The sequence below is a fragment of the Harmonia axyridis genome, chromosome 5, assembly GCF_914767665.1.
Source record: "Harmonia axyridis chromosome 5, icHarAxyr1.1, whole genome shotgun sequence".
Classification (NCBI taxonomy): Eukaryota; Metazoa; Arthropoda; class Insecta; order Coleoptera; family Coccinellidae; genus Harmonia; species Harmonia axyridis.
Window position 1 is genome coordinate 30,741,523 of NC_059505.1, and position 22,181 is coordinate 30,763,703.

Here is a 22,181-nt window from a genome sequence, read left to right on the forward strand (position 1 = left end):
CAGAACTATTATTATTCTGAAGAGAAAATTGAAGCGTCAATTTTTCATTCAAAATTGCATCAACCGCGTTTAAAAACACTTATAAATTCACACTGAAGTTAAATATTTTCTCGTAAAATATTTTAAATCATTATAAGTAGCGGTCAACAAAAATGTAAATGATGATTTTGTAATGAAAATTAAGGTTGGTATTTTGTTTATAATTTTTCGGAAAACTTCCCCCCAGAAGAGTTACACCCCTCCGAAGATTAACAATTTTTTTTTTTCATTTTCTTTGTTTATTGAGCTGAAGGCACGAAACTTGGTTAATATTATTTGTCTTGGCTTAGACTTTTACAACTGAAACGATGGTAGACAAACAATGAACAAAAACCTGTAGAATATTGACAATATTATAATATTTGTTGAAAATTTTTTGTTGTTAATCTTCGGAAGGGTGTTTTTCAAAAAATTCTATACCAAATTTCATGTATATGTACCTTTATTTTCCTCACGGAATCACCCCTTACATTTTTTGGTGTTATTCAGATACACCATACTCCCTGTATAAGTGCTAGGATTTTGCAGAAAAAAATAATATATTTGAATTTGTCAGAAATAATTTGTTATTTTTGGAACCTTGATTTTATTTTGGAGCCAGAAGGATCAGTGCGCTATAACAATTGATTTTATACAAAAGTTCATACTAAAAACTTTCTCGTAATTCCCGAGAAAAGCTCTGGACAACGGACGAACAGATTTTTATTATTTGATTTTCGGATTCTACACATTCCAAAACTAAATCTGCGAAAATTTTATAAGGTGCTAAAATTTTTTTTCGCCGGACGATTTATGAACGAAAATAACACACCAAAATCCAACGAATACCGGAAAATTATGATTTATGTGCGGAACCCGAGCACGCACAGCCGGTCTTCAGAAGAGTCTGTTCCTCTGAGACGGCAAGGACGGCCAGCAATCAACGTCAAGAAGCATCAGGAAACAGGCTCTTTCGATGCGAGCGGCTCTGTCTCGACTCATTGACGTTGAGACGTAGGAATCAAAACAAAATCATTTTACGCGTCATGAAGAAGTGGCCTGCACTTATTTTATAACGTACTCTATCGGAGTGGACGACCTCAATCGAGTACAGCCTCAAATAGAACGTCGCGACGTTCAACAGACCTCGTAATAATGAACACTAGTTTAATTTGATGCCTCGCTCGTTCTTGCTTGAGATCCGACGAGCTTTTGACGGTGTCGTTTGCCGATTCTGGAATTTAATATGGCCTTTTGCGTTTTCGTTCGTGATTATCCCAATTTGGCTGAATTGGGAGTTTGTTAATTTTTTTTTGCAACAAAAAAACAAAAATTATCCAATAATGAATATGTTATTCTGAAAGGAATTTTTCTCATTATAGTGTTGTGAGTTTTCAAACTTGGCAACGTTTGAAGTAGAAAATTCACAAATGAATATCTTTTATTTATTTATATGAAAATAAAGAGTTGAATGGGTAACTTTTGTACGGAATGCAATAAACAACGATAATAAATTATTGGAGATGAATATCAGAGCTAATATAGGTGATAAAAGTTCAATGAGTCTTCATGATAAAGAATATTTAATTTAAATCAAATAATTATAAAAGTTTAATGAGTCTTCTTGATGAAGGATATTTAATATAAATCAAATAATTTGACAACTTTGTGTCTAATCCTTCACAATAATATATCTGTATGATATATTCAGTTTATTTTTGTCTTGGAATATATTCCAATTCTAAAAATGACAAATTTAATAATCAACCAAAAGAAAAATTCAAAATGACTAAAACTGTACAAATTGAGTAAACGGTTAAAAAATTGAACAACTAAATTAACATAAAGACAGACCAAAACAAAATTCAAAATGACTAAAACTGTACAAATTAAGTAAACGGTTAAAAAATTGAACAACTAAATTAACATAAAGACAGACGTACGTTTCGGAATTTTTGTATTAAATAATACAATTTTTCCTCATCAGTGCCTTATAGTTCAACGAATTCAGTGAATTTACAAACTCACCACGTGTATATTCACTTCACCAAAATTGCTTTGTGAATCCTTACTAGAGCAACCTGTACGTTTAGTTAGTTTGTAGTTTCTTACTTGCAATTTTGGTGAAGTGGATATACACGTGGTGAGTTTGTAAATTCAATAATTTCGTTGAACTATAAGGCACTGATGAGGAAAAATTGTATTATTAAATACAAAAATTCTGAAACGTACGTCTGTCTTTATGTTGATTTAGTTGTTCAATTTGTTAACCGTTCACTTAATTTGTACAGTTTTAGTCATTTTGAATTTTCTTTTGGTTGGTTATTAAATTTGTCATTTTTAGAATTGGAATATATTCCAAGACAAAAATAAACTAAATATATCATACAGATATATTATTGTGAAGGATTAGACACGGGAAGAATGGTGGGGGAAAGAAGTGTTCCTTTTGCCCTCAAGAATCAAAGTATATGGTACAAGTCAAAAACTCACCCTGTATAAGTACACACAAAGCCTCTATTGCCACTAAAATATAGAATATATTTTTTCGAAATTCTTCTTGAATTTTCTTTGGGTTCTAGTAACGCGATGATAATGAAATTCGTCATGAAGCTGGACATTGCTTGGCATACTTCATTTAAATTTAAATGCTATAATTTTAAAATTTTCAGGGTAAAAGGTTTTCAACGCCCATTCTAGCCATATTTGGCCTATTAACAAACTTATCCGGGACATATATATATAATCTTTATCCCATTTGTTACCTTTCGGTGTATGGGTTATCCGGGACATTCGAGATCTAAAATTTCAAGTTTCTAGAATCCTCCATTCGAGATTTATCATGTTTACGGTCGGAGATACGGACAGAATTGTATTTGACGACGGTTTCGTCATCAGTGAGTCGAAACTTATCGTTTAAGATCACCCTTGGCTCGAATTTGAAAATTACAGATATCCTGACGAAATTTTAAAGCGCGCCCTCCTGTTCGATCACCGAGCACTTAAAAACGATTGAAATGAAATTGATTGGTGTTATGAATTATATTGTATGTAAAACAACTTGTTTTTTTTGCAAGCTGTGCTCCAATAAGAGGTTCCATTTTGATTTGAAAAAAAAAATCTAGTACCTAGGTATATTTTAAGAGAAATCAAAGGATGTTTATTTCATTTTGAAGAGGAAGGTATGCTGTTGTCAATGGAAAACGATAAGATTCAACTGGGCGCCACGACTAAGGTTGATACATTTTTGATCCTGCTCGAAGGACCAAAAATGTATAAAGGGCTTTAGTCTTGCGAACGGCGACTGCGAAATTTTGTAGTGAATTTTAACAACTTGAATGCGTTATTGAAGAGTGTATCGTTCCATTTTTAGTAATGGCGTATTATTCACTTGTCAAATGTCGAAATATGAAAGCTTCAAAAGTGAGAGCTTCCGAGATAGCAGGCTATTCGAAATGGAATCTCTTATTGGAAATTCCTTTATAAGAACGTTGTGACGTATTGTTGAAACCGCATTTTGACTAGGTTTACATCGTCTTCCTTGATCTTTCGAGCTTATCTCATTTGCATTCAGAGCTTTGATATCTATTTGCTCTGGAGAATGATTGGCAGTTCCTTCCTAGATTGTACATATCTTTTTACGAAAAAATGAATGAAGCAATAACTACGAATTCTCTTACGATAACCTTTTGCGGAATGTGTTTTTCTGATATTAATCATTGTTATCATATACAGTGTGATTCGAAAAATTTACGATAACGAAACTGAAACAGATGAATCAAGAAATATCATCTGAAATGGCAACAAAGTAATGGCAATATGAATGAATATCTTTTGGACCGATGTAGTGTAGTATGTATGTAAAATTTGAAGAGCCATTTTAAAAATCCATGTTGCAGACACCGTCAAACAGATTATGTTGTCGTGTAAGAATGAACGTCGCGCAAATATTCGCACTTTTTAAATATCAACAATGGCTTCGCATTTTTAATGAATTGTTATGTTGGTTCTTGAACCGCATTCAAAGCACCTACATACTTTAACTAATGCGGAACACCCTAGTATCTCATTAGCATTCAATAAAATGTATTCTATTTTTTTCATTGAGCACTGCGGCATCTTTGATGGATTCGAAATCGAATTTGTATGCCAAGTCGTCCTCACAATGAGATCAGATTATATAATAAAACTGCTCACAATCATTTGCGATTTCGAAGCGGATAAAAAATGATGGGTTCAGTCCTAGCTGAACTCGGTACAGTGACAATAGAATCGATTTTTTTTATCGTCATATACGTATTCAGCTATTCTTTGGAATGTTAATGACATAGTTTTATTCTAGATCAAAAATAAGCCAATTCTATTGTTCGTTTATATAAAAAATAAGCAAAGCACTGGCGCGAAGTCAGAAGCTTTTGAGCGCTCGTTCATTCTATGCCAATTGCAATTGACGAAAGCTTTCCTTAAATTTTTTGGATATTCTCCTTAGATTTTTTACAATTCTGATGACCCTTTTACCACGAGATTTTGCGGGAGAATTGAAATTGTTATTTTTTATAATAACGCAAAATTTCTTTATTTAAAACTGAATGATGACGCTATCAACACGAAATTGTGCATGAAGCATATACAGGGTGATTCACCGGGATAGCCTATTAGACGTTTATGGAAAACTTATCATAATTTTCAGCTGAAAATTTGCATATAGGGTTTCGAGATCTTTCTCCCTAAAATATTTTCAAATCTCTACAACTTCCGGCTATATCGGAAACCGACTACTTCTCCCTTATTTCAAATGGCATACCCATTTTATTATTGCAACATTAGATAGCTTTTTTGACGACAATTTCGGCAATATATCATACCTTGGGTAAAAACACAAAGGCTCATGAGTTAATGGGATTTTTATGAAAAAAATGGTGGCGATGAGGACTCAAATTTTTTCAAATTTTTCGGCAAAAATTTTTCTTTTTTTGATTCTGCATATACGTAGTATTATAAGATTATTTGTGATTTGGACCAAAAATGTACTGGGTGTTTATAAGAAGATCTTGAACTTGGACAACTCAAATTCATCAAAACTCAAGATTTTCAAATTAGAATATTTTTATTATTTCAGTTGTTTATACGTACAAAAATAGTGGGAGTTACTTAAGCAAACTCTATACCTAAAATGAATACTTTTTTATTTATCGAGGAATAACCTTAAATGAGGAAAAACCGCAATTCCTCACTGTGTGGAGTAGTCTGTGACTTTAGGAAAATACAGAAAAAAACTAAAATTCAATGTTTGGATAACTAAATTTCACATTTCAAGAATTATAATTAATTTTTCGTTGGGATTGTTGAGCAATCCATAAACCAATACAATTTTCAATTACGAATAATTCATTACAATTCTTGAAATTTCAAATTTAGTTATGGAAACATCAAATTTTAGTTTCTTTCTGTTTTCCGGAAGTCATAGACTATTCCACACAATGAGGAATTACGGTTTTTCCTCGATAACCCATAAAGTATTCACTTTAGGTATAGGGTTTGTTTAAGTAACCCCCACTATTTTGTACGTAGAATCGACTGAAATAATAACAAAATATAGGTTCTAATTTGAAAATCTTGGGTTTTGATACATTTGAGCTGTCCAAATTCAAGATCTTTTCATAAACACCCTGTATATTTTTGGTCCAAAGAATACTTAAGATGAAAAAGGATGACTGACTTTCCGCCTACGGTTCAGGAACTGTAATAATAATAATAATAAACTTTATTTAGCAGGAATCTCTTCGATATGAGTGCAATCCTGGGTATTTCTCAGAAATCCAAGTTGCTTAGGGATTGTTCTAAATCAAGAACATGGCGGAACAACAAAATGATTAAATTAGCCTGCAACTACAACTATTCAAAACTTCCGTATTCAAACAGCTATGTATTTATAAATTGAATTTCTCTTGTTGCGATTTGCAGTGAAATTGCTCAGTGTTGAAAATTAATGTCATCAGACCTTGCGCTTAAGAAATATAGGATGAGTTCAGCAATTACAAGTTGTGTTTCAGGTCACTCATTGTGGTCAGCTTTGAGGCATAAATTTTGCTCTGACAAGAAACAAAGATTTATTATTATCTAAATGTAAGAACGTTTGAATGAGTCGATTTATTTATTTTTTTGTCAATGAGATATTGCATAAATGTCACGGGATTTGTGTTTTTTCTTCGAATTTGGAATTTGACAATGGTCTCATTGAAAGGAAATCTGAGTTTAAAATGAACCAAATAACAAGATATTTCTCGAAAAGAGAAACCTATTAAATTTTCGTCCCCGTTCTTCCATAGTAAAACACATTTTTTTTGACAAAATTCGAATTTATTATTCAACATAGTTGCCTTCGAGGGCGATACAACGATTATAGCGATCTTCCAACTTTTCGATACCATATTTTTCGTACGATTTGTCTTTCGCTTCAAAATAGGCCTCTGTTTCGGCGATTTCTTCTTTAGTGGCAAGTTTAGTTTCCAGCAAGAATTCTTTTGAGGTCTGAGAACAGGAAAAAATCGATGGGGGCCAGATCTGGCGAATACAGTGGATGCGAAGCAATTTGAAGTCCAATTCATGCAATTTTGCCATTGTTTTCATTGATTTGTGACATGGAGCATTGTCTTGATGAAACAGCACCTTTTTTTTCAAATGGGGCCGTTTTTTAACGATTTCATATTTTAAATATTATACCTTGCGCATCCCATATTCTTGCCAGCGGACTGTTGTGTTTTTCCTCGCTTTGGATTTGGTTCATCGTGTGCAGTCCACTCAGCTGACTGTCGATTGGACTCCGGAGTGGAATGATGGAGCCATGTTTTATCCATTGTCACATTTAAACAGCTTCAAACACTGCTCAGAATCATTAACACGTTGTTGCTTTTGATTAATTGTGAGCTCTCGCGGCACCCATTTTGCACACAGCTTTTTCATGTACAAATTTTCGTAAATGATGTGATGTACACGTTCAGATGATATCTTCACAATTTCTGCTATCTCGATCAACTTCACTTTACAGTAATTCAAAATTATTTTGTGAACTCTTTTCATTTTTTCGTCGGTGACAGCCTCTTTTGGGCGTCCACTGCGTTCGCCGTCTTCAGTGCTCATTTCAACACGTTTAAACTTAGCATACCAATCATACAAATAAATGATGGATGATTTTCCTGGTGCAGACCCCGGAAACTCTTCATCGAGCCAAGATTTTGCTTCAACTGCATTTTATTCCTTCAAAAAGCAATATTTAATCAGCACACATAATTCTTTTTTTCCATCTTTTTCCAAATAACAAAAGTAGCTACAGTCACAACGCAATATCTCACAAACTAATGGTCGGACTACTGTCAAATTTTGACACGTATCGTTTGAAGTTTGGTACTAACTAAAAATCATATGGATTTAACACTAGCACTACCATCTGTGCATCAAACCGGGGATTTTTAAATTGGCCTAATAATTAGGTATAAAGGTCAATCCAAAATACAAGATTCAATTGACGAAATTTCAACAGAAAAAACTTCGTGCACTTCTCTTATCGAAAAGAGTCACATCAAGAGACGGAATGTTATTTTAGCTCATGTGCAACAATCATCAACATTAAACCTCAAACATATGCGCTCTGTTTATTCAGGAATTGATCCTAAGATAGATGTCAATCAACAAGCCGAATATTTATTTTATCCGCGATATTGCTCGTCCTTTTTGACAGTGACACGTGCCTGCAAACGCATCCAGGTTATGTCAGTCAGTAGGATCAGATCAAAATTCAGCCAAAAATCGGATTTACGACTTTTCATAAATTTCTAGCCTCGTGCGATTCATTCGAGTATTTTTCTTACGCACGTTTACTGGCGAAAACCGAAGTAGAATATCTCTAAGCTGTTCTAGTATAAATAGAAGAAAATCGTGTAAACAAATCGTTGAATACATGATAGTAACGCATGGATTAATAAACAGAAAATATGCAATGTAAATACATGTACTCTCAAAAGCGTGAGATGCAATTCGACCAGTAAATTCACATTCCTATTTGTTGTGTATGACTGTGTTGCAATAAATAACCGTTCTTTGAGTGTTATTAATTGAAAATCAAATTCCTAGTAAATAACATAATGTTACCGTTGTTGTGGAATTATTGATCATAATTGCACAGTAGCGTAGCTTATCGGTAGAAAATCGTTGAATTTGCAAAGCAAAATTCGACATTAAAGTGATTAATTCTATGTTGCATCGAAATTTAACTATGTTGCTTGTTAATTCATTTCTAGGTTTGATTACAGTTCCATCAAAATAAAATCAGAATTGAAATTTTATTCAGAGAATATGTAACCTATTCTGCAGCGAAAGTTTACTGCATAATAATAATTATAAATGATTTGCGTACGTTTTCGGTTTTTTTGCTGTGTATCTACCATTCCATAATAAATTTGTTTTAATGGAAAATAATATACGTAATATATAATAATATGTACAGGTGTGTGAATAAGTCTTTCCCGTTTTTTTTCAAATTTTGAGCCTTTATTGTGAAAAAATGGTTACAAATGAATTATTGAAAGTATTGGCCATCGCTAGCTACAACTTCTCCCCATCTTTCTGGCAACATACGAATCCCGTTGCGAAAAAATTCGACCGGTTTGGCCTCTATCCAGTCATCCACCCATTTTTTGGCTTCCTCGTAGGAATGGAAGTGCTGGTCAGCCAGGCCATGCGTCATCGATCTGAAGAGATGGTAATCAGACGGAGCAATGTCTGGACTATACGGCGGGTGGGGTAGGACTTCCCATTTGAGCGTTTCTAAGTATGTTTTCACCGGCTGTGCAACATGTGGGTGAGCATTGTCATGTTGCAAAATTACTTTGTCGTGCCTGTCGGAGTATTGTGGCCGTTTTTCTCGCAGTGCGCGGCTCAAACGCATCAATTGTCGTCGATAGACCTCGCCTGTGATCCTTTCATTCGGTTTCAGAAGCTCATAGTAAACCACACCTAGCTGGTCCCACCATATACAGAGCATGAGCTTGGCGCCATGAATATTTGGCTTGGCCGTCGATGATGTTGCATGACCGGGTAGTCCCCATGATTTTCTTCGCTTCGGATTATCGTAACGGATCCACTTTTCATCGCCAGTCACGATACGATGCAGAAAACCCTTTCTTTTATGTCGCTGAAGCAGCTGTTCGCAAGTGAAAAAACGCCTTTCGGCGTCTCTCAGCTTCAGTTCGTACGGCACCCAATTTCCTTGCTTTTGGATCATTCCCATGGCTTTCAAACGCTTGGAAATGGTTGTTCGGTCAACTCCCAATGCTTCAGCAAGTTCTTCTTGCGTTTGACACGAATCTTCATCAAACAAAGTCGCCAATTCTTGATCTTCAAAGATTTGCGGCCGCCCGGAACGCTCCTTGTCTTCCACGTCGAAATCGCCACTTTTGAAGCGTCGAAACCATCCGCGAACACTTTGAATCATCGACACAACCTTCTCCATAAGCTTCCTGAAGCAACCGATGCGCCTCGGCAGCAGATTTCTTCAAATTGAACCAATAAAGTGAAACTTCCCGCAAATGACGTCGACTCGGCTCAAATTTCGACATTTTCACGATTTCAAAAATTTATGATGCGAAAAAATTTCAACTAATGTGTTAGTGTGGAATTGTTGACAGATGAATAAGCTTTGATTATGACATATGTAACCATTAAATACTCGCACAGTATTGGTGGCGCCATCTCTTACAAAAAACGGGAAAGACTTATTCACACACGTGATAATATACTTCGTTGAATCGAATTGTAGAATTCCCGAAATCATTTTCGAAAGAGTAAAAAAGGTAGTAAGAAACTAATTGCCAAAAATGTCACGAAACTCTTAATACAAAGAGTACCACCGAATGAGCCTTTTTTTATGTATCAGGTGTCCCAAATTCGTTGTTTAGTGAGGGGATCTCAGAATACCTTTGAGCTAGAAATGGTGAAAACCACAACCTCATAAATGAATCTGTTTTCAAGTTAAAAGAGAAAATTGGAAAAAGGCGTGAAATGATAAGTTCTCATAACTTTTTTAATTCTGATGCTATTAACATGAACTAAAAACATTCTACAGGCACTTTTTCCAGTAAAAGCCATTGGTGTAAACATTGGTAGTATTAGTTATAAAACAAACTTGCGGTTTTTTTTTTAAGAAACCATAAAAAGCTCTATGAGAAATAAAATTGCTTTTTTCGCTTCTGTCGAAGTCAAGAACTCATATACTCATGTAGATGACAAAGAATCAGTTTTTGGTAAAAGTAGCAGAGACAAATATCGATAAAAAGTGCGTTCCCAAAATTGTGAAAAAAGACGAAATAAATAGTTTAAAGCTAATGTGAGAAAACATATCTTTATGCTCACAGGATTGTCCAAAAAAAGTTTTTTCTGACATAAAGACGAGGCAAAATTCCTTGTATCCTTGCAAAATATCTGGGTTTATGGGATCCTGAAAAAAATTCAGAACACTGTCTGCATCAAACATCATCAGGAACTCTTCTGACAGATGCTGGAGCACGTATGACCAAACTGAAACGTCATTCTGAAGGATATTTAGATGGCAGTATATCTCAAAAAAATGAGATTTTAAGAATGCTTGTAGGCATACCTTTTGAGTCTGGTTTTTCTCACAAAAAGTTGATAACCAGGTAATGGTTAATGAATCCATGTTTGCTGCAAGAAATCTAATATTCACGGTATCTCTTTAGAATCCCCAATTTCATATTAATTCGAATGAAAATTGTTAATAGTGGATTTGTAAATGGAATTGAATTATTTTTCTGTTTACATTATTTCCAAGGGCATAATCTAAAAACATCATGTATTGAGATAGATTAATCTAAAAACCTCATGTATTAAGATTATGCTCAAGGGCATAATGTACTCAATAATGGCATTGGTAACAAGCCATAAAATCAAAATAACAAAGTTGTATGACATAAAATTTATTTATTATACCTGCATAACAAAATTCCCTACGCTCAAACTGGATAGTTGAATAAAAACAAAGTCAGAGTAAATGTTTACTCATGCAGTCCTTATAAACAGTTGATGAAATAAATATCTTATCATTGTTATTACTTCGCTGATAGTATGAAGAGTAAATTCATTCAACACTGGGTAGAGGAATTGCGTAGAACGTCATGTATGTAACACCTTCTGTTTTTGTCCAATCAATATACACGACTTCAATACGATATACCTATACAACAAAGCACATCAGATGTACAAAAAATAAAGTATGTACAGAAAACCGATCCAAAATCATAAATTTAACAAATCAAATAACGTAGAATTTTGTAGGTAGAATTATTTTTAGTCATATTTGTAGAAGTTAGGGGGTTTTACCTGAAAAACATACCCCTTTCAATTATTCAATAATAAAATACTTGTATGTTGATTTTTTTACGTAGTAATTGTTGAGTATTGTGTGTAGTTAATTGATGAAATCAGAGATTTGAAGCAAATTCAACATCATTTGTAGATCTTCCGCTGGCCATTGGAGAAATATACCCGGAAAGTGAAATGGAATTACAATCAGGTAATATCATAGACAAATTTTGTGGAAAACCTGCATGATTTTGGAATTTCAAATTCTAATAGGTACCTACATTATTTTCAGGAACTCAATAAAGACATCATTGATAACTAGATATTTTCAAATTTCTATAGAATAATTAAAGAAAATCGAATGAGTTGAGTTTCTGAAAATTTGTTGATAATTTTCATCATTTCATGGGTTTAAAAATATCATTTTATTTTTGGATCATTCATCGATAAAATCAATTAATATTCGATCAATAATCAAGGAAGCTCTATTCGATACGAAAATAAATTGCTGGAATTGTCCAAATCTGAACGATAAAGAGATATTTCTCATCGATAATCTCAATATCCTACTTTATGAATTGAATAGATTATTATGAGTGGAGTGCCACCATGTGAGCACTTATTTTATCAGAGAGATCATGTTTCATCAGTGGATATGTAGAACTTAATTATTGGTAATCATTTATACTGTATAATCAATATTAATTGCATAGCGAATCCGAAATGATAACTTAATGAAATTAAAAGATGATGCCTTCTTCACACAATCTGTTCGATCTTAATTGAGATAACTTTTTCAATAAGAATTTTAATTCGAGACAATGCCGTGTATGTCAGGTTTTAAGGTGTGTTAAGAAAATATTTCGAAATGAAAACCATCATTATTTGAATTATCCCACAATATTTTTAACTAGTGAATGAAAGAATGACATGACACTGACAACTTATATCATTTCCGCAATTTTATTATATAAAACAATGCTCTATTATTTTGTCATTTTCTGGGTAATTCGCTAATTTTTTGCCAATATTTTTTTCCAAGCAATATGTAGGTAATTGGATAGATGAAGGAAAAAATTGGTTTTTATTTTAATGTGATATCTTGCATCTTCATACCAATAGCTACAAAATATCAAACCAATATAATACAGGATTAGAACTATTTTAGAGGGGCACTATCCACAGGGATAGTGTTTTTTTTTCGAGGTATATAACTTTAAGTTGGCATTTCTGTTCAAGATGGCGACCGATTTAACAGCTGTCAAATGATTTATTCTCAGTTTGGTTTGGCAATTCATCATGAATAGACTTAAGCCTGAACAACGCTTGCAAATTTATTTCGAAAATAATGGTTCTGTGCGGAATACGTATCGCGCACTACGTCCATTTTAGCGATGAAGCGCACTTCTGGTTGAATGGCTACGTCAACAAACAAAACTGCCGCATTTGGAGTGAAGCTAATCCTCAAGTGTATGTCGAAACATCGTTACATCCAGAAAAACTGACTGTTTGGTGCGCTTTATGGGCTGGTGGAATCATTGGTCCGTACTTCTTCAAAAACGATGATGGCCAGAACGTTACAGTCAATGGTGATCGGTATAGAGCCATGATTACTAACTTTTTCATTCCTGAATGAACAACCATGATGTCCAGGAGCTGTGGTTCCAACAAGACGGCGCAACATGTCACAAAGCTCGTGCCACAATCGATTTATTGAAAAACACGTTTGGTGACCGCCTAATTTCACGTTTTGGACTTGTGAATTGGCCTCCAAGATCTTGTGATTTAACACCGCTAGAATACTTTCTGTGGGGCTATGTTAAGTCATTGGTCTATGCGGATAAGCCACAAAGCCTTGACCATTTGGAAGACAACATTCGCCGTGTTATTGCCTATATACGGCCACAAATGTTGGAAAATGTCATCGAAAATTGGACGTCCAGATTGAACTACATCCTAGCCAGCCGTGGCGGTCATATGCCAGAAAGCATATTTAAAATGTAATGCCACAAGATTATCTTGCGGATAAATAAAATTCATGTCAATCGAATAATCCATCGTTGTTTCATTGCAATTTAAAGTTCTATAACTCTAAAAAAAAACCCTTTAATTCAAGCCACCTGTATTTCTAACGGTTTTCTATATCCCTGTTGTGTTCTAAATGGTTCTAACCCTGTATATCGCCATTCAAAGAGACATTCGATCCGTATATATCTTAAGATTCTTAAGAGAACATTGATTAATTGTGCATTCGCGTATTATGTTGTCATTAATACATCAAACATCAGATGATCGTCATTCCAGATCGATTAGAAAACGTGATGCTTCACCGTGAATAGAGAGGTGTGTCAACAACAGCATTGAATTTGCGTCAAGTTCGACAGAACATGACTAATATATCCTGGGGGCCCCTTGACTAAACTTCTGGCATGTTAACTGGTGTTAAAAGAACGTTTTTTGTTTATTATTATCCTCACATCTCTACTTGTCTATTCTGAGTATATGCGAAAGATATCATCTGAATTATTGCATACTAATTTTCGCCTGCGACTTTGCCCACCTGTTCACAGGAGGTTTTGCGCATCTATGCAATGAGAACTGTTTTTATTATCGTTATTTTCGATACGTAGTAAACAAGAAAAAAAGTATTTTTTAAAATTCACATGCTAATATTATTGCTGTGTTTATTTGTTTGAGATGGTAATAGGTTTTTCAATAGGAATGATACAACTTAAAATGGTTATAATGGCAACACTGTGTATTATTTTTTGAAGTTTCTCACATTATTAATGCTCAGTAGGTTATGCAATTTGATAATGTAAAGATACACATTCATTCAAGAATGATTAGAAATTGTTAAATTGCTTTATCAAAATCAGTGCTAATTTTCAAATACTGAGAGAACGTTGAGAATAATTCATGAACGACATTATTCGTTTAATCGACTAACTATTTGTCCTATTATAGAAAAATTTTAAAGTGAATTTTCTTTACACGATATAAGATTACCAGTACAACAAAAAAATGCACACTCACAACATAAAATTGATTTGGAAGCAGCAGTGTGAAAGAAATCCAAATTTATCAGTTCCACGTCCTTCTTTTTTTTATTTTTTTTGATATTATTGCTTCTACTTCTACTGATACAATAATTGATCACATGGATTTGAAGTGAAACAAATAATAGAAGTTCTCAACGATCAAATCCTTCTCAAGCAACAACACGGAGATTCAAGAAAATATTTGGGCTTACATCCTCACAAAATTCATATAGTACAAGAATTGCAGCCATTATACCACTATAACTATCGTTCATTTTCCGGGTTTGCTTTTGAACAATTTACAAATTATGAAATATTCAATCTAAAAATTGTATTCAGTGACGAAGCTCATTTTTTAATGAACGATTGTTCAAACCGAATTGCCAAATTTGGAGTGAAAACCCACAAGAAATCATGACATCCAGATAAAGTCAGTGTGTGGTGTGCACTTCATGCTAGCTGAATGATTTCTTTGCAGAAGATGGTAGAATAGTAACAGTCAATGGAGAACGTTACAAAACAAAGTGAAATGAATTTTTTACCTGCTGTTGTAGAGAATAATCTGAAAAATATGTAGATTCAACAAGACGGCTCCATGTGCCACACAGCCACCTTATAATCTATCTATTGAAAATAAAATTAGTTGATGAAATTATCTAAAAAAAAAGTCCAGTTAATATCCTTCCTGATCGTGTCATGATAATCTAATAAGAACTGAGAAATTCCGAAATCAACATTGAACGTACTATTGATCAAATTTATGTGAATTCAGATCGTACGGAAGAGGTTATTTGAATTATATTATTTTCCATACATATAAGCATGATATATTACTTCAAATGAAAAAAAAATTGTATCTCGCGAAATGATATACACGTTTTTTTTTTCATTTTTAAATTGTATCATCACTATAAGAAAACCCTATTATTAATGACTGACAGAAATTTCTTGGCGTTTGCGACTATAAATTTGAGAAATTGGATTGATTTTGTATTTCAAGGAAATTCTGATCGGCAAGTCTGTTGAAACCATAGAATTTATCTCCAAATGTGGGTTATAATATTATCTAATAGTGATTTTTTAAAGGTTTAGGACTTTGACAATCAATGTCAAGGTGCAGAATCTCAGAGTAATAAACATAGATAGAAGAAGCATATGTCATTTTGAGTAAACAAATTTTGTCCCCAACATGAACTATCAAATTTGACATGAAGCGCGCGGAAATGAAAACATATCAGTGATGCGATATTTCACTCAATTTCTCCACAAAGAATGCACTTCTTATCTGCCATAGTGAATCAACGTTATACATATATAAACTCAAACTATATTGAAATAAACACCTAAATATATCAGAAATTCAGAAAACAAACTTCAAGCGCGCCAAACGACGTGAAACAACCAATGACACTAGGAGAGCAAAAGTTGCCAAACCTTGGATTTCAGCAGGTAGATACAAAAAAAAAATACTCTGCTTTATATAAATTCGACAAAATTAGGAAAAATATCGGATTCCAGTTATTTATATTGCATGTTTAATCGGGAATCACTCAAATAAATATACTTCATTCAATATAATATGCATTCATAACGATATAGTAAAATTGTGGATTTGAAATATATCACAGTCCGACAACGTAATCTAACTATGTTGGGGACATGTAAAATTGCGTATACTCCCTCTATCTATGTTTATTAGGCTAGGAACATAGTGAAGCGACCAAGAGGTGCGAAGAGGATAGCAGAGAGGATAGCGGTTTCCGAGAGTAGCGGCGATGACGAGGTGACATCTCATAGTGAGGCGAACAAGAAATCAAGGCGATAGTCGAGTTTGATTATTATAGAGGAGGCGCGTTTTCGAAAAATGGAATTTTACTGTTAGAAAATTCGTTATTGAAACTCTGGTATGTAATGAAAAATGATGAAAATAGAAGAACTTGTAGTGTTCACGAAATTAATAAATCTAGGAAAGTACATGGTGAATTTCATCACTTTTATAAAGAATTACGCGATCATCCAGAGAAATGTCTTTCATATTTCCGTATTAATATTGCAACGACTACATTCTAGAAAAAATTGAATCTAAATTGATGAAAAACTAGACTAATTTCATTCGCGACCCTATCACTTCCACGGATTAATTACTTGTTAGTTTCATTTCATCCGCTACAGCATCCCATAATTTGTCCAAAATATATCAAGTCGAGTTTGATTATTATAGAGGAGGTGCGTTTCCGAAAAATGGATTTATACTGTTAGAAAATTCGCTATTGAAACGCTGGTATGTAATGAAAAATCATGAAAATAGAAGAACTTGTAGTGTTCACGAAATTAATAAATCTAGGAAAGTACATGGTGAATTTCATCACTTGTATAAAGAATTACGCGATCATCCAGAGAAATTTCTTTCATATTTCCGTATGAATATTGCAACGAGTACATTCTGGAAAAAATTGAATCTAAATTAATGAAAAACTGGACTAATTTCATTCGCGACCCTATCACTCCCACGGATTAATTACTTGTTTGTTTCATTTCATCCGCTACAGCATCCCATAAATTGTCCAAAATATATAGATTATGATGTTGAGCATGTCTCTGATTCCATAAATTACTTTTCACAAATATCGAACTTATGAATGCGTCAATATCCCATTTTATTTATTAATTGCGCAGCAGCGCGGCGATGAAAGAAAACAAACTTCCCCGATCGCGCCTCTATCCTCGCTTAACCGCCTCGCGCAACCGCATTCGGGATCGCTGCACTATGTACTACCCTATTAGTAGTTATTTGTTTGAATTCGCCTCTATCCTCTCTACTATCCTCTTCGCACCTCTTGGTCGCTTCACTATGTTCCTAGCCTTACTCTATGTGCTGAATACTGCTTACGTCAGTTTGACAGATATTATGTCGACTACCGATCATAGAGTGGGGTGGGATTATTGAAAGTTACTCTGCATTATTTAAATGGTAGCATTAATATTCTGGGATTTCAACATTCAGAATCACATATCTATCCATTCATTATAAGTTTGAATGAATCAAAATTTTCGAATGAAAAAAAAATTAAAGGTTCATCAAAAATTCTAATTTGGAAACAAACCAAATCGAGATTTCGGATAGCACAAATTCTGTTCGATCAGCTAGTTCGAAATATATTCAATTCGATCAATTGAAGATCATGATATTGATGAAAATTTGGTTCCTCTAATCCATAAAAGTCGAATTTAAGTTTTTCTCAAGTTCAGTAGACATTTTGAAATAATGAATTCTTAGCAAAGGAACCTTCTTGCAACTGGCGAATTTTCATCGATGAACCAGCATTCGATCGACCTCAGAACGGCGAGGAGCCGATAAATCAACAATATAATTCTATATTTAAATTTGTAGTTTCATCTGGTGATTCTGATTCATTTTGTTCCAGAGACAGACGCCAAACGCTAGAGTAATATCGGAGTGAAAATGTTGGTTTTATGTTTGGAAGTCAATGTTCTGATAATGGATGGTGCCTTGACGTCCCGAGTACATTAAAGGCGTCAGCTCCATTGCAATCGCGAATTTTCATGAGAATTCAGCTGATTTGGTACTATACGCGTTCTGCCGATTCAGAAATAAAAACACGAAGCGCTGATCCATTCGAAGGTTATTGACAGCTACTGGCACGATTAATTGAAAACTCAAATTATCTTTTCACCGGAAATATTCGTTGTTAACAGGCCAATTGAAAAGTCCCCGATTTAACATAGTAAAACACATTTTTTTTGTCAAAATTCGATTTTATTATTCAACATAGTTGCCTTCGAGGGCGATACAGCGATAATAGCGATCTTCCAACTTTTCGATACCATTTTTATAGTACGATTTGTCTTTGGCTTCAAAATAGACCTCAGTTTCGGCGATTACTTCTTCATTAGCGCTAAATTTCTTTACAGCGAGCATTCTTTTGAGGTCTGAGAACAGGAAAAAGTCGCTGGGGGCCAGATCTGGCGGATACGGTGGATGCAGAAGTAATTCGAAGCCCAATTCATGCAATTTTGTCATTGTTTTCATTGATTTGTGACACGGCGCATTGTCTTCATGAAACAGCACTTTTTCCGTATTCAAATGGGGCTTTTTTTACAGATCTCATCCTTCAAACGATCCAATAACGCTATATATAATAATCGCTGTTGATGGTCTGGCCCTTTTTATCGAATGTAATTAATGCGTCTAAGCCGAGCATTGGAAGAGAAACGGCCGCAATACAACGAGTGATATGATAAAGTTATTTTACAGAATGACAAAGCTCGACCCCATGTTGCGAAAGTGGTGAAGACAAACTTGGAAACGTTGAAATGGGAAGTCCTTACATCGACCGCCGTATTCTCCAGACGGTGCTCCCTCTGACCTGGCCTGGCTGACCAGCATCGTGGATCGTTTCAAAAGATGATCAGTTTTTTAAAAGTGGGATTCGTACGCTGCCCAAAAGTAGTGGCCAGCGATGGACAATACTTCGAATCATAATTAATTTATAACAAGTTTTTTACAATAACGCATCGAATTTCGAAAAAACCGGCGGAAGCAAAGTTGTACGCCTATATAGTTCATTAATTTTTTACCATTCGTTTTATCTTCTTTACCTCACCAGAGTGTGTTGTTGGCTGCGACCTTTTCTTTATGCCTAGAGACAGAAAACGGAAGAGGCGTAGTGGCAAAATACTCGTAGAGCTAGTTGTCTGAAGCGCTTATCTTTATAATCTCTGATACGCCACGGTTATCATCCAGTTGGTCTTCATCGTATTCCTCTACCTCCCTCTGCTCACAATATTGACATAGATTATGTGGAACAATTTTGACACGGAGTCTAACTAATCTCTTGATCTGCCACAATAATTCTACTCCTATATTGTAAGAAAACACTATGTTTCATCAATTTCGATAATACATATAGTTTTATTCAATTCTTCAGGCGTTTTTCGGCCAGAAATACGATCATTTTCAGTTGAAAACCTTAAGCCAACGTAAATTCTGTCAAATTGAAGTCAATCTATATTCTGTGATTTGGCATCGATTGTTTAAATGAGGACCTTTCTTAAATTACCTATCTTTCGGCTATTCAGAACCTCGAATAGATTCAATCCAATCCAATTATATAAAAATTGAAAGCTTAAAAATCAAGAGGATTCATTAAATCACTAAAAGAAAATCTTAATATCTTGATAATTCCTGAACAAAATATTGTGTTCAATATATTCCTCATTAATTAAATTAGGAATCTAAGAAATCAACAGAACTATAAATCAAAAGTTCTGAATATTTTCGAAATGCATACTCTATTCCATCAGATTACCCAAAAACTTTGGGTACTTATCGTCGAAAGAATTCAAAATGGAATTCCAGCAATGCAATAAATTCTATCGGTCCGTTTTTATTGCAATTATTAAAGGAGCAATCGATATGAATATTGTATTGTATAACCTACTCTATCATCATACGCATTCTGTTCATTCCAGACCGTGAAAAATCACAATGGCAAATAACAATATCTATAGGTATCATATTTCAAGCTTGTAATCATAATTTCAACAGCTCTACAGGTAATATGGTGACTCTCACAGTTTCGTTGAGTGAAGGATTCTACGAAAAGCTGTTAATTACATAGTACATTTTCGAAGTTAACAGCAAACAGTTTTGGAAAGGAAAAAAAATATGAATAAAATATTGAAGCTAGAGAATTTGAAAAATTTCGAAAACAAGGCATTAGGAACACATTAAAGTGACATAACCTATGTTTCATCTCAGACTGATATTTGATAATTACACTAATCAGATGGCTCAACCGGTGCAATATCCATATCTATCACTTAATTTGTACCAAGCTTCAAGAGATTCAAGTCATAATTTCGGAACATGGAGTTTAGTCGAAGGTTAAGTAACGCTATATTTGTTGTTGCTTGAAAAATGAATGGAAAAGTGTTTCTCTATTTCAGTATCGTAATGGGTTCGTTACAGAATCAAAAACAGTGCTGTAATGAACTCATTACGTCATTGTTTTCAGTAATATTTCTCGTTTTGTGGTTGTCAACACAGACTATCCTATCAAATGTCAATATAATATTATTTGAATATAGTGAAATAATCTACAAAATTCGCAATTTCTTTTAATTCTGGTGGTATTAAATCGATTTCGTCAGACATAATTCACGAATTTAATGCGTAATCATTAACTATTTCAAAATTCGAAGCATACGATTCAAATTGAAATTCCGTAATCTGTCAATTTTCGTAACAGTCACACCAACTGCCAGAATGCTATACAAAAGTCACTAAGATGTATAATCTGAATTCTTCATTGAATTTCGACAATATTTCACAAAACTTGACTGAAATAGAGAAAATTTCGTCTAATAGTCGTTGCAGAAGGCAATTCCAACACTCATGCTTTCGAATTTCGCATTTGTATTGGAATAAAAGCCCATTCTGCTACTTGTTTTAGAATATACTATTCGTGTATTACTGAAAATATGCAAGCAAAACAATGGCTTAATAGATGTTATTCAGACTCTGCCTCATCAACAACAACATGTATCACACTTGAAGGTGACTATGTTGACGATTAAAGTTGAATTTAAAAAAAAATGAGTTTTTATAGGTTAGGTCCGGGACGTACCTATTGTGTGCAGTGTTCCAGATCAAAATATTTTTTCTCATTGGCTAGACCTTAATTCTGTCAATATTGCAAATAGCTCCGACTGAATATCAAGTATCTCCAAGTGCTAGTGGGTTGACTATATGGAACAATGATGATTAGTTTTAAATTGCTAATAATTACGTTACATTACGTTCAAAACTCATCGACATACCCTATCAATTGGAAACTCTATCGCATTTCTTTTTATTGCAGACAAGGGGCATTCATCACTTATGAAGCAATAAATTGGTAAAAAAAAATTGGTAGTAGGTACCTCACATATAAGCGAGTAGTTAAACATTCAAAGTTACGCGCGTCCATTGCCATATCATATATATAATCACCAATGATGAATTGTGCATTAATAGCTGTGCGGCTACTTAAATGGAACTGACCAAATATGGCAATAAAAAACTTCTTTTCGTGGATTCGATGAGAATGATTTTATGTACACGTTACTTCCATTATTTCAGGTTTAATCGTCTCATGTAGTTGAACAACTGTACAACGTGCTAGATTTTATCGATAAATCACCATCGGTTTCTCTCGTATTCTAAAGCCCAGTAAATTCAAATAAATATTTCAATCCGAAGAATCTGTCTTCATTTTCAGAACAAGAAAATCTAATCTACGTTCTCATCTGACACTACGAATGAAAATTCATAAAATTATGTTTTCATTGACTCTTAACACGCCAATTGAAAAGTCCCCAGTCTACCATAAATGAAACACATTTTTTTGTCAAAATTCGACTTTATTATTCAACATATTTGCCTTCGAGGGCGATACAGCGATTATAGCGATTTGTCTTTCGCTTCAAAGTAGGCCTCAGTTTCGGCGATTACTTCTTCATTGGCTCTAAATTTCTTTCTAGCGAGCTTTCTTCTGAGGTCTGAGAACAGGAAAAAGTCGATGAGGGGCTTTTTTCTTCAAATGGGGCCGTTTTTTAACGATTTCATCCTTTAAACGATCCAATAACACTATATAATAATCGCTGTTGATGGTCTGGAAATTTTGAAAGTAATCAATGAATATTATACCTTGCGCATCCCAGAGTACTGATGCCATAACCTTGCCA

At 34.1% G+C, this 22,181-nt stretch overlaps 1 protein-coding gene across 7 annotated transcripts in view; it reads left to right on the forward strand.

Moving 5' to 3' along the window:
- LOC123681349 (dorsal-ventral patterning protein Sog) overlaps window positions 1-22,181 on the forward strand; it is a 95,330-nt gene that overhangs the window by 34,554 nt on the left and 38,595 nt on the right. For 2 of the 7 annotated variants that reach the window (XM_045619709.1, XM_045619708.1), the window contains exon 2: window positions 11,546-11,602. The exons of 4 other annotated variants lie outside the window; for them this stretch is intronic. In XM_045619709.1, the coding sequence (XP_045475665.1) occupies window positions 11,546-11,602 (57 nt within the window). Of the gene's footprint in view, window positions 1-11,139; window positions 11,207-11,545; window positions 11,603-22,181 lie in introns of those variants that run through there. One more of the 7 variants, XM_045619712.1, reaches the window with a different exon arrangement.